This window comes from Colletotrichum truncatum (assembly GCF_014235925.2).
Source record: "Colletotrichum truncatum strain CMES1059 chromosome Unknown Contig_0006, whole genome shotgun sequence".
Taxonomy (NCBI): domain Eukaryota; kingdom Fungi; phylum Ascomycota; class Sordariomycetes; order Glomerellales; family Glomerellaceae; genus Colletotrichum; species Colletotrichum truncatum.
The window spans coordinates 335113-347979 of NW_027222403.1; the positions used below are offsets into that span (position 1 = coordinate 335113).

A 12867-nucleotide genomic window follows, 5' to 3' on the forward strand; every position below is an offset into this window, starting at 1 on the left:
TATCGTTGAGTCGTCGATAATCGACACAAAGTCTTTTCTTCCCGTTCTTCTTTGGTACGAATAGTACGGGGTATCCTGCGGGTGATTTCGAAGGTCTGATGAATCCTTTCGCAAGATTTTCGTCAAGCCATTCGTCTAAGGCTTTCATTTCTTCTTGGTTGAGTGGGTATATTTTGTTAAAGGTGGGTTCGTGTCCTTCCTTAATTTCGATCTTGTGATCCCACTTGCTGTGTTCCGGTAATCCGGTCTCGAGTTCTGGTGCAAAGAGTTTGCTGTAGACCCTGTATTCAACAGGTATCTTTGACATTGGATCTTCCGTGACTTTGTCAATCGTCGTGGCTGCTAGCGTCCTAGTGCCAATGTCTTTTATCCTTAGCATCAGGCGTGGTCTTGCTCTGGTTGCTGCTAGTAATCCGCATGAGGCCTTCGTCGAGTGCTTCTCAGAGGCTGGATTGAATTTTATTCGGCCGGTAACCTAATCGATTTGTGGGTTATGTCTTCGTAGCCATGGAATTCCGAGGATAACGTCGTGGTTTCCTATCTCCGTGATGTCGAGGCTGATAAGCTCCTGATGGCCATGGTAGAGCAAAGGGAGTTGCGCTGTCTCCTGATCAATGCTGCCTCCGCCATACTCGACTTCTTTCCCTTCTACATTCCTTAGTCGGTAAGGGTTTTGCTTCTGATTCCATGGTATTTCTCGCTGTTGCACTATTCGGGGTGCGATAAAGTTTCCTTGGGCTCCTGAGTCTATCAGGACCTGTGTGGTGTATCCGCCCAGGTTTACTGTGATCTTCATTTGTGCGTCGTCGTCGAATGTAGCACATAGGGACTTGCTGGGGGAGCTCGCCATGTGTCCCGGACAAGGCGGCTCTCCTAGTTTTTTAAGTAGAGGGCCTTCTCGCCCTTCTTTCGGTCTCTGCCAAGGTTACTTTCTCTGATTCCTAGACGAGGTGGGCTGGGCGTCTCGCCGTCCTGTCCTTGCTTATCTAGTTCTTGTTGTCGGAATCTCCAACTTTCGCTTTTTGGAATGTAGTGGAGTTTGCATAGGTCTTCCCTGCAATTCCACCAGACTCCCGTGAAGTGGTTCACACACTTCTAAGGGTATTCGATGCTGGGTCGTAGGAATGCTATTCCATCGTTGTTGGTTTTCCATTCTCCGGGTTCTCCCCGTACTTCCCAATATGAGAGTTCTTATTCCTCATAGGCTCTGCGGATTCGCAGTTCTTCTTTTCTTTTAGGGTATAGTTCGTTTTCTACTTTCTTTGAGAGATAGTAGGCGCAGTGATCGAAGATACAGTAGATCTATGCTATCTCCTTGTATTCTCTGTGCTATGTCGTAATCCTAGGATCGTCTTCTAAGAATATTTCTTCATCCCGGGTTTGTATGATTGTTATAGGGATTTTGTTATGATATTCTTCTGCATAGAAGGCGATCTGTTAGCAGTCGTCTTGGGGGTCGATGTATTTGTATTCTAGTACTTCCTTAATTTTTTCTATTCTGTCGAGATGGTGTTCTTCTTCTGCGTCTTCCAGGTCGGTATCGTCTATCGACGTTCCTTGTGGACGTACTTCCGCCGAGGGTGGTCCGTCTACGACGTCTTCAGCCCATTCCGAGATAGGTTGAGGAGTAGCGCGGGTTCTTTGTGGCAATTCAAAGGTCGAGTCGCTGGCTACCGTGGTATATAGTGAGCTCCATCGTTAGCTTAGGTTGTCCTTTGCTTGGTATACTCGGGTCTGGGTGCTAGCGTCCCTGAATTGTTGTTGTCTCAGCATTTCATCCAATTGCTCGGTGGCTTTGCGGGCGTATTTGCTGGCTACCGCGAGGGTTCGTTCCGTCTTTCCATCGTTTTGGGGTCGGTAGACAAATTGGGTTGCTTTGTACTTGAGTTGATACTGTCCTCGGGTGTTTCCGCGTAGTGCGATGCGGCGGTCTCGGGTTTTCCGCATGTGTTGGAGGGTGTCTCCAACTTCGCTGTTGTTTCGAATTTGCATCGTGTAGTTGATGGCGTCTTGTATCCGTTTGATGGCTGTCTCGTTTTCTTCTTCGAGTTTCCTGGCTTCTTCTTCTGAGAGACTTTCCGGGGTGTTTACTTCATTCGTCTGTCGATAGTTGGCGAGGCGTGGGATGTCCCATAAGAGTCCCGGTTGGTACACAATGCTACCATCTTGGAAGGCGTTGTTGAGTTCCGCGGCCTTCTTCGCTTGTTCCTAGTCGTCGAGTGGCTCTTGTCGCTGCTTAGTGTAATCCGGTCCACCGGTGTATCGGTCTATCACAGCAATGGCCTTGGGTATGTTGGTGGTGTCGTATCCCGATCGTCCTGCTGGGTTTTGAGGGTACCATCCACTATTCTCTTTTGCATGCCTGTGCGTGGTGCAATCATTGTCATAGCAGGCTGTCCATCCCTTTTCTTCGTGGCTAGGGATTTTGGTTGCAGCGTTGGCTTGCTTAGGGGTTGCCGTAAGTTTCTTAGGCTGTGTGCAGTGTCTGGCCATGTGTCCTGGCTTGTCGCAGTTGTAGCATTTGAATTCTCTGCGTCTGGGTTTGTCTTTTTGCGCGACGCTCAGGTCCATGGGTCCGCTGTGTTGTCCATGTGCGGTGCTCTGCTGATTGTTGTTCCTGTTGTTCTGGTTTTTGTTGAACTTGTGTTGGGGTTGCCATTGGTATTTCTTTCCTGAGTTGGCTGTTTGACGTTTTTCTCCTTTTTCCTTGCGTCGTTTAAACAGTCGGTTGTCAATCTTAATGGCGTATTCGACATAATCAAGGAAGCTAGGTGGCGTGTCCACTTTGGCCATTTCGTCCTTGACGTCGTCCTTGAGACCCTGGTAGAAAGCGAAGACTTTGCTTTCGTCGGTCATGTCGAGTCTAGCTGCGAGTCGTCGAAATTCTGCGGCGTACATTGTAGCTGATTTGTTTTGTCGTAGGCTCGCCAGTTCTCTTTCTGCTTGTCTTTTCTCATCGGGGTCTAAGAAGAGAGATTGAAGGGCTTTAACATATCCACTGAAGCTGAAAAAGATGTCCTTCACTTCTTGACTGTATCTCTCGATAGGGGTGTCCAGCCATTCTTGTTGGAGGGGTTCGAACCAAGCGAGGGCCTTCCCTCTCAAGAAGGTGGCGGCGTGGACGACACGTTCGGTATCGTTCTGGAACGTGTTGATGTGGAAGGCTTGGTAGGTCCGTATCTGTACCAAGTATCCTTTGAGCTGTCCAGGGGTTCCGTCGAAGGTGGTAGGGGTGTTGAGCTTAAGGCGTTCTCTTCCTTCGACAGGAGCTGATATGACGTTCGCGGCAGCTCGAAGGGTTGTGACTTCCTTCTCTAGTTCTTTGGTGCGGCGGGCTTGTTCCTGTAGCTCCTTGAGGGCTTTGACGTTCTGGTTGAACAGGTTTTTCATTTCCCTGAGCTCGTTGTTGTTCCGCTCAAGTTGCCGCTTAAGTTCTTCATTGTCGTCATCGCTATCGGATTCCTCCTTCATTTCCTGGTCTTGAATCTCTTGGGCCAGATTCTGGGGAATACGTCTCTCGGACGTGGACGAGGTTCCAGGAGTAGGGTTTTCGGTAGTTCCGTGCGAAGACATCTTGTCTTATACTGTTCGTTAGTCTCAAAGGGCAACTTACTGAACAGGAGCAATCAAAGTGTTACGGCCAGCTATCTGACAGTAGGGTTCTGCTAACAGAAGGTGCAGTAAGAGACTAACACTGGTTCGTAGAGGTCGTTCTGGTAGATCGTAGGGTTAGGGTAAGGTGATCAGTCTTACACTATGGTAACGAGGTTCTTAGTATTCACAATACTGAGAGGTAAGCTGAAAGTCATTCGAGGATGAATCACAAGTTGATTGCTGAAGAACTATCTAGAGGGCTTGAGCAGGTACTCAAGTCCTGGTCTATATAGGAGTCTATCTACACGTATTGTCTGTAGTCGTTGGAGATCATATTGATCGAACATGATCCGTTGGCCCCCAACTCTTCTTGGATCATTCTGACCTAGAATGATTCATCACGTGACTTGTTCCGTTCTATAGTTCTTCCGTTCCGAGAGGTTACCTTTTGTTCCCGTGGCCCTGCATACAAAGTCCTGTCATAACCGCCCAACCGAGTAGGTCCTGTTAGGTGTATCTAACGGGTCGTAACATATATAGATAGACGATATAATAAGTTTCGTAATAGTAAGCTTCTCCTGGCTTGAAGTTGACGACTTTATACTCTATAAACAAGCTGCGACCAGCTATACAGGAAGAATTTTGATAACAAAGCAACAAGATGTAAGGACAACCTCAAGTCATTCAAAGATGTTGCTGCGTAGTTGATCGTGTGGTTGGCACTGCCAGAGTTAGCTGCGGTGTCCCATCCACAATCTTGTCCCACCATTACAGACTCCGTGCTCCATAAGTGGATGCATTATAAAATCCGCTAACCAGTCCGGAATGGTGTAATGGTCAACATTTGACGCTCTCATCTGAGAGCTCCGTCAGGCTCGGGGTTCAATTCCCCGTTCCGGAAAACCTTTTTGCCCGTGTTTGTTCTCTTGGTACTTTTTGTGTTTCTAGTGCTAGTAACGGCTGAGACATAGAATGCCAGATTATGTACTCCGTAGACCATAAGCATCACCATACTTGCCGCTCTAGAAAACAACCGCTTGAGCCCGTGACGTTTGGTCTGTCTCCTTTTCGAAACATGCAGGTACAATACTTGGCACTAAGCCATCTCCCAGCAGCTGCCGTTGCCATAATCAGTTTCGCGTCTCACATTGCAAATGTATCATGGGTTAAAGCCCTTTGACACTGGGTAATTTGGCTTCTCTGCAGGTCTGCCCGGAGCGGAGTCGAAATCTCTCAATGTCCATCAACAGCCCTGGCGTGATGAACGACGCCCTATGCTTCACAAAAAAAACCAAAAGAAAAAAGAAAACAACCTTGGAGGCCGGGCAAATTATATTTGCCTGAATAAATTGGGAGAATAAATTCGAATCACATAATTCTCGCGAATTCAGTAATGAATTCTATCGAGTAAAGAGGAGCTCGCATCAGAATTTAACTCCTCAGATAAGATGAAGTCGTAATACCTACTTATAGGTCAGTCTATGTGTTTAAAATGTTTCCCTACCTAGGTTGGTGATACATACCGACTCACGCTAATCCTTCATGACCAAGCCTGTGAGTAAAATTGCGAGTTTTACGCGCTGCATACCACTCATCAAATTAACATTCGACAAGTTGATCAGGCATACAGAAAGAATGAGTAGAACCTCATGTGCACGGCAGTATTGTCTGCAATGGGTATATGTGTTATGGGCCATGCCCGCTATCGCAGGTCATCACCAAAGACTGGTACACTGAAGTCGTTCTTGATCTCAAGAATACTCGGGAGGCTTTTACAAATGGGCTTAAACATAGTTTAAAGCGAGGGAGAGAAGAAATAAATTGGTTTGGGGAGAGATAAGTTCCTGTATGGTTTGATCAGGAGGAGAAATTGATAAGAAAGTATGACAACATTGATTGAGGAACAGACTATGCAAAAGGTGCTTGGAATTCTGGCATAAATGCTTCTCCGATTTGCCGCGTATAGTAACTCGTTAGGCGCAGCCACAAGATTTAGAATTACAACAGGCGCCCTCTTGACAGCAGCCACAGCAATTCTGAGTTGAGCCGCATACTGTACAAGCCCGCTCCTCAAACATCCGAAGTGCAGTCTCAGACCTTGCACCAATGATAGTGGCTGTGCTAGCCGTAGCAAGGAATAGAGTCCAAATGAGAGTTTTGGCTTGCATTGCGAAGTCGGCTTGTAGCTAAAGGGAAGATTGTTAAGATTATTACCCAGTGAAATTTTGAAATGGGCTAGGTTTGCTTACTTGGCTAATATGGGGAGAGGTCACAGTGCTTGGGACTCTTAACTGGATATGTTGATTAAGTATTTTAAGGTTGATAAAGCTCAAGTTGTTGTAAGTAGCAATATGAGCATCGATATTAGATGAGAAGATCAGATGATTTATAGTCTTTGGAACAGAGGAACTCTTGAGTCAGATGAGTAGAGTAAATGCTCCAGAGCACCGTTCATGATGTAACGCAAGGGTTTAAACTTTTTCGTAAGTGATACATGTTACAAAAACAAGAGTTTTGCAATGAAACCACTGACATAGCCCCTGATCTGCTGTTTTATATCTTTAAGTAGCAGTAGCTTTGCCCGCAGAGGAACCAATTCCGCCAACTGTGACCAAGTAGTACCAACCCCAATGCTTGTTTCTTCCAATTGTTACGTAAATCATCCTTCTTGCTATCGTTATTTTGACTCCAGGATGCGCACTACATCTCCAACTACCTTTTCTTCGTTGAAGTTGTCGGGATCAAATGAAGCTAGCATGGCTTATTTACGCCCGACGTGTTGCAACAATAGCCTACCCAAAACTGCATCTAGGACGCGAACACATACAATAACAGCGCAAGCCCGTTTAGCATACGGAGGGCTCGCCTTCTGTCGTGGGACTCAAACTTGTCATCCATAGATGGCTAAATACTCCGGTTTTCTCCCGCATCTTAGGCTTTCCAATGTGCTCTAAGTTCTTCGCTCAGAGGGTTAACCGGCCAGCCCGACCGCTGGCGGCAGTTTTCTAGCAATTCAAGAACACAGGTGCGTTCCTTGCTGCTTTCGATGGGTATGCCGGCTGTATGATAGAGTCAGAGCCTGGGTGCTACAGGAGTGTTGAGATAAGACAAACCAATGAATAAACATTGAGAGCACATGATACTTGACTGGTAGTCCGACAGTGTCATACCTATCCCACACACCTTCTTCACACATTCCATCAATCGCGTTCGTTGCCGGGTATATTGCTCTAAGCCCCCTAGCAGCGGGGAATTTAGGAGCAGTAATATATGCGCACAATAGTAGATTTGAAACGCTACCGCTTTAGAGAATGTTAATGAATGCCCCGAAGGGTAGTGTCAGTGTCATCGAGGGACTTACCGAACACGGGTGGGTGTATCCAAATGGGTTCAAAGACATTATCAGCGCAAGTGGCGTATGGAAGGGGCTGAAATTCTGCTGTTAGATGTTGCCTCCAGTCTTCCAATCTATCTTTGAGCGCATCTGCTGCAGCGATCCTAGCAAGGGGGTCGCGCTTCCCTGCTTCAATATCCTCATGTGAGCAAAACCCTACAACCTGGGCGAATATATAGACGGACCGAGCGGCAAGCTCGTAGGGATCCAGTTCATCGAATGTCTTCAGTGGTTTCCAGAACGTGAACGGACGCCGCTTCTCACGAAAAGCGGCCCAGACATCCTGGCAAAGCCACGCCCACCAGACTGCCTGCTTCAATCCCATTGAGTCGCCGTGGATTACTTGAGAGCGTTGTATCCAAAAGACGCCCTTCAAGTGTCTCTCCCAGTCTTGTCTGGATCCGTCTAGCATTTCGTAGGCGGACACGATAGAAGAGGTAGCCAGTAGTTCGAGACTCGTCTTGTATGAGTCGTATTGCATCGCCTCTTGAATATAATGAAGAGTCTTGTAGTAGTATCTTAATGCGTCGTTTGGATCTTGAGTACTTTTGTCACCAGAGTAAGTATTCAAGGATAGATGACGCGCTGAGAGTGCGAGAATTGCGTTCATAAGGCCAATATTATGCATCTACAGTATGAGAAAACGCTTTGGTTAGCCCTGATGCCCGAAACTAGCAACTTAGGAATGAAACTCACAGCGAGCTGAGGAACATGAGTCCCAAATGGTCTTTTTGGATCGAAAAAGTCCATCTGAGTCCGAGGAAAATGTGTCAATGGACTTAAGAGTGTTAGGAAGAGTAACAAATATGCTCACCCATAGACTGATGTGCTTTACAAAATTTTGAAAAACGTTATGTTCGTGCCGCGAGATTTGCAAAGCGTTTTTCGAATACCAATTTTGCTTTTCAAATTGGTGAAAATCATTTAGGTTCGAATCCCTTTCAAGCAAGTAAGAGTTGGATGTGCACGGAGTTGGAGGTGAGCCGTTTTCAGCAAGCCTCGGCAAAGGTCTTCTAACTACTGGTGACTTCACGACCGAGCTTCCAAGAACATTGAAACTCTCTGTATCGACGTCGAAGTTGGCCAAATCAAGCTCCTGAATGGCAGCATCTTGTAACAACAGGTCAACCCATATTGCCGTGGCATTCTCCAAATTGGCTCCAAAAGAACTGCTTGTGGTCGTTGAAGCATGTGGGGTGATGCTTGTGCTTGTTGCTTCTGTCGAAACCTGTACGGGGGATTCTTGTTGGAAATTCAAAACTTCATTGTTTGCAAGAGTCGGTGAATTGCCAGTGACCACGCCACCATCAATAATGATATTCGAAAGAAGTTCGCTCGTGCTCGGTTGTGGTTGCTCATCAGTTGGCTTGGCGGCTAGTGGGAGATTTGTCGGCTCACTGGGACTATCTGATTGAGCATCCGGCGTTGATCTGGGCTGTCTTAGTGCATTGCTGTTTTCACTCTGTTTATGACGCTGGTTCAAAACACGGGCCTGTTGTCTGTTGGGCGGACGTGGCGGATCATAAGTACAATGGTGTTTCGTCCTCTCACAACCGCTGCAGACAGGCTTCTTCTCATCACATTTAACGTGACGGCGACGACACGTGGCACTGTGAGAGGAATAATTTCAGCAGGTGCACCATGTAATTCTGTCATATCTGATTAGAAAAGGCGATGAATACCATCCAGTTGTCTTCCTTAAGCCTCGACCACGAGTAAGTCGACCTCTTGTGAAATAGCGTTGGGTTTCTTCTTCGTCAACTACCATGATGAGACCTCATAAGATGAAAATTCATGAAGTTCTTTTAAGGAAGAAAAGCAGAACAAGTGTCCAGCCTTTTTTGGTCACAACAATGCGTGCCGTTGGAAGAGTTGTAGCTGAGTCGCAGAACACGCCATCTTCAGAAAGACGCGCAAAGGCGAAAATGCGTGGGCCAATGCGGGGTAACAGGGGCTTAAATACCCACATTGGGGAGGCCGAAACTCCGATCCGATACCTTCCTCAACGGTCTGGAATCAGGTCCTACATGGTGTTCAATAATTGGTAACAACCAAATAAACACTTTGAGCTGACTCTCGGGCGGTGAAGCCACATGGTTGTCTCCAGGACAGGGCGCCTTAGGTGATGGGGTCAAGGTAAACCTTGGAGATCGCACATTAAGGGTCGCCAAAAGGGAAAAATAAATGAAGAGGCAAGCAGCCATGCCTTTAAGCCAATTGTTTTTTCCTAGCCAGATGTATGCGGTATTTGAGATGTGTTCACAATCAGAACTGACATAGTTTATGTTTTTGTCTATCATTCCATCACTGCAAAGCATTTAGTTCATGCTGTGATGGGTGAGGCGTCTTTCTTCTGAGTTGAATAAGGTAGAAAACTCAGGAGTCCGTTCCAATGGGCCCGTGCAGTGCTTGTTGCTATTTATCCATGCAGGTAGAGGGGACAAGTGTTCAAATGTTCAGCCGCTCTTCGCAAGGTAAAACTATTAATTGGGGCAATTTTGCGGTGAGCCAACAAGCTGCTCTTCATCCCTGGTCGCAACAAGACTGTATCTTGAACTAAATTTGGATACTGATAGTTGCTTACTATACCACCCTGGTCTGCTTGACGAAGCTAGGATAGTAGTAAAGACAGAGCTGGCTCGCGATGGCTTTTGGGGGCCGTGCGTGTCATCTCTCAGATTAGTTCGTCGATTCCATGGAGAACCCCTACCCTGTCCGCATGCATGCTGCATGAACGTCAGCCCTAAGGATCTTTTTTTGGGAATACCAAACCGACAGTGGTCTTGAAAGAGACGCTTGCTGCCATGTGTTGGGAGTAAATTCGGTGGTTGACAATGATAACAATACTATGACCTACAGTAACCCAGCCAGTTGTGTGGAAGTCCGACACGCAGGATTGATCTGCAGAAGACTATCGTCCCATCTACCGGGAAACCTGCAGCAGGGACTTCCGAGTCGCCGTCAACGTGGGCATGTGTATACTTCCCCCAGTTTTAACAATCCTTCAACCTCACAAGGGTTTTGACAGCAATTGTCAATACTTTCCCGACACCGGATTCGCCCCAACACTTTGCTAAATCCCGCGGCAAAGTCGTCTAGTTCATCGCCGATGTCTGGAGCTACCTTGATGTTTTCTCCACTTTCTCGGTGCTTACTTATCCGTCACGCTTGTTGACAATTCTCTCCCCACTACTTAGTCATAGTCCGCCAAAAGCCAAAGAATAGCAAATCGTTAACTAAGCTGATCGAGACAAGTTAGCACATCTTCGATTGCTATTCTGGACGCTCTGCTTAATAAAGCGCCCAAAGCGGTTTAGCCGAAGGACCTCCATGCCATCGCGATTTGGAAGTGTTCAGGAACCCGCCTTCGCTCACATGATGGCAGACCTTGCCAAGGCCAGACATTTCGTCTCTGAATGACTGATTTTGCAGAAACATCACAAGCACGCTATCCGTCGTAGCAGGGGAAACCCTTAGTAGCTTGAGCCAAGCCAAATTTGGAAGACCCTAGAATCAAAATTTGTCCGAAAGCCCCCGCTTCAGCATGTCCAGCGCCGAGGTTGCCAAATTTAAGTGCTCCATAGTCGCTTATTCGGTGCCCGACTCACGATGATTCGGCGCCCACCAAGAAGATGCGTTTTGAGTATGTGTCTTAGTAAAACACATGAGGGCATCGCCACGCTCCATCACGATCAGTCAAAGCCGAGAAACTACGACAAGCGAGAAAAGATCAAAGTCTGATGCTAATAAAAATTGCCCTTGAAACATTTGTACTTTCAACTCAGATGATAAATATCGACGAGCGCCTGGCTCATGTTCTCAGTTTGATATTGCCACACAACAAACCTTTCCAGTAACAAATCAAGCATCAAACATTGAACAAAATGTCGACCTCGAACGACAAGCAGGGCGAAAACAGCCTCAGTCATTCAACGAGCGACCTTGACAGAACAGTGACGATGACCTCCGAAGAGTTCTCCCCAGAAGAGCAAAAGAGAATCATGAGACGGGTTGATATTAGAGTCGTAGCTACTGTCGGGCTTTTGTACTGCTTTTCCGTTATCGATCGTTCAAATCTACCCTCTGCTGCTGTCGCTGGAATGACAGAGGATTTGAAGCTCACTGGTAACAGATATGTGAGTCAACGACATGGCTGCAGGGAACATTGCCCGAGTGAGCATATACTCTCAGATGCTAACGAGAGAACTTTAGTCAATCGTGAGCCTTGTCTTTTTCACAACGTACACCACATTTCAGCCATTATCGATTGTTCTTGCCCGAACCATTGGGCCGAGAGCCTACTTCACGGGAATCACAATGCTTTGTGGAGGTATAGTCATTGCTATGGGCTTTCTCAACCATTGGGGTCAGTTGGTCGCGCTGAGAGTCATACTGGGTGCACTGGATTCCGGGTTCTTCCCCACATGTGTTTACCTTCTCAGTACTTGGTACACCCGCTGTGAGTGGAGATAAGTCTGCTGTATGACAAGTGCCTCGGAATACTAACTCTAGCGAAGATGAAGTTGGCAAAAGATATTCGGCCTTTTACATAGTGGTGTGCCTCGCCACTGCATTTTCCGGGATTTTGGCCTTCGGAGTAAGTAATCAACACTAAACAAGCATTATCAATCCACGGATCTACGGAGCATAATCTCTGTTGTGGCGATGTGCTGAGATATTGGCTCTGAGAATATAGCTAACTGACTCTCAATAGCTTACGCAACTAGGCGGGAAGGGTGGCCTCACTGGCTGGTCTTGGATCTTCCTGATGGAAGGTGTCATCACTTGCATTCTTGGCGTTCTAGGTTATTTTCTTCTGGTTGGATTTCCCGATGCTCAGAAAAAAACATGGGCGTTTCTCTCTCAAAAGGAAACGGCGTGGGTCGTTTCGCGTGTTCAGGCAGATCGAGGTGATGCGAAGTTACCGGCTTTCAGTGTCAAGAAGTTCATCCGGGGTGGTGCCGACGTCAAGGTCTGGGCTATGGCTTTGATATACTTCAACCAAGCGGTTGTTAACTTTGGTGAGCTCTTACTCCTTTCAACTCTATCGCACCCATCATTATCTCAACTCAAGTATGCGTTCCCGCTAATATCATGGATCGGTATAGGCTTATCTTTCTTCCTCCCAATCATTCTCAAAGAGAACATGGGTTTCAGCACAGGCAAAGCCCAGATTTTGATTGCTCCGCCCTATCTCTTTGCAGCAATTATTATGTACATTTCCGGCTGGCTTGGAGATTACTACATGATGCGAGGCCCTATCATTATTGGTGACATGGTTGTCGCTATTGTTGGCACCGTGTTGATTGGTTTTCATGGCGACGTGGCTGTGCGCTACGTTGGAGTTTTTCTCATCACTGCTGGGTCATTTTCGTCCATACCAGTAGTAATGGCATACCAAGCAAATAACATTCGCGGGCAGTGGAAGCGAGCTTTCTCAAGTGGCTTGACTGTCGCTTTTGGTGGTATTGGAGGAATTGCGGGCTCGATGGTTTTCAGGTAAGACGTTTGCTCTACGAACTTTCAACCTACCTATTTTTGATACATATTACAAATTATCCTGAATCACCATTGTATCTCCTTGTTCGGTACTAACATCTGGATAGAAGCCAAGACAAGCCACGATACCTTCCGGGTCTTAGCACTTGCTTAGGATGCGCAGTTTTGAACATTATTGTAGTTCTTGCCCTAAGTGCGTACTTCTACTACTGGAATTGCCGGGCCGACCGTGGTGAGGTTGAGTTGGAAGCCTCGGAAGTAAGTTGTGTTTCCTCGAAGCCTTCAAAAAGACTTCACCTGCTGACGAATCTTGCTTTCGCTTGCTCTAGGAGACCGATGCTTCTGATTTCCGATACACCTTTTAAAAATTGTCTACGTAC

General features: G+C 46.8%; 3 protein-coding genes across 3 annotated transcripts; 1 reads left to right on the top strand and 2 right to left on the bottom strand.

Moving 5' to 3' along the window:
• Positions 1-2208: 2208 nt before the first annotated feature.
• CTRU02_209359 (reverse transcriptase domain protein) lies at positions 2209-3573 on the bottom strand (the record flags this gene model as incomplete). Its single annotated transcript, XM_036726803.2, has 1 exon — positions 2209-3573. One exon carries the CDS (start codon positions 3571-3573, stop codon positions 2209-2211), a length of 1365 nt encoding a protein of 454 aa, XP_036581512.2.
• A 3335-nt stretch (positions 3574-6908) lies between these two features.
• CTRU02_209360 (Zn(II)2Cys6 transcription factor) lies at positions 6909-8756 on the bottom strand (the record flags this gene model as incomplete). Its single annotated transcript, XM_036726802.2, has 4 exons — positions 6909-7616; positions 7685-7738; positions 7803-8598; positions 8671-8756. The coding sequence occupies 4 exons, from the start codon at positions 8754-8756 to the stop codon at positions 6909-6911; spliced, it is 1644 nt and encodes a 547-aa protein (XP_036581511.2).
• Positions 8757-10872: 2116 nt separating this feature from the next.
• On the top strand, positions 10873-12852 carry CTRU02_209361 (major facilitator superfamily transporter; the record flags this gene model as incomplete). Its single annotated transcript, XM_036726801.1, has 7 exons — positions 10873-11124; positions 11201-11447; positions 11506-11585; positions 11703-12009; positions 12097-12487; positions 12595-12745; positions 12817-12852. The coding sequence occupies 7 exons, from the start codon at positions 10873-10875 to the stop codon at positions 12850-12852; spliced, it is 1464 nt and encodes a 487-aa protein (XP_036581510.1).
• Between the last annotated feature and the right edge of the window lie 15 nt (positions 12853-12867).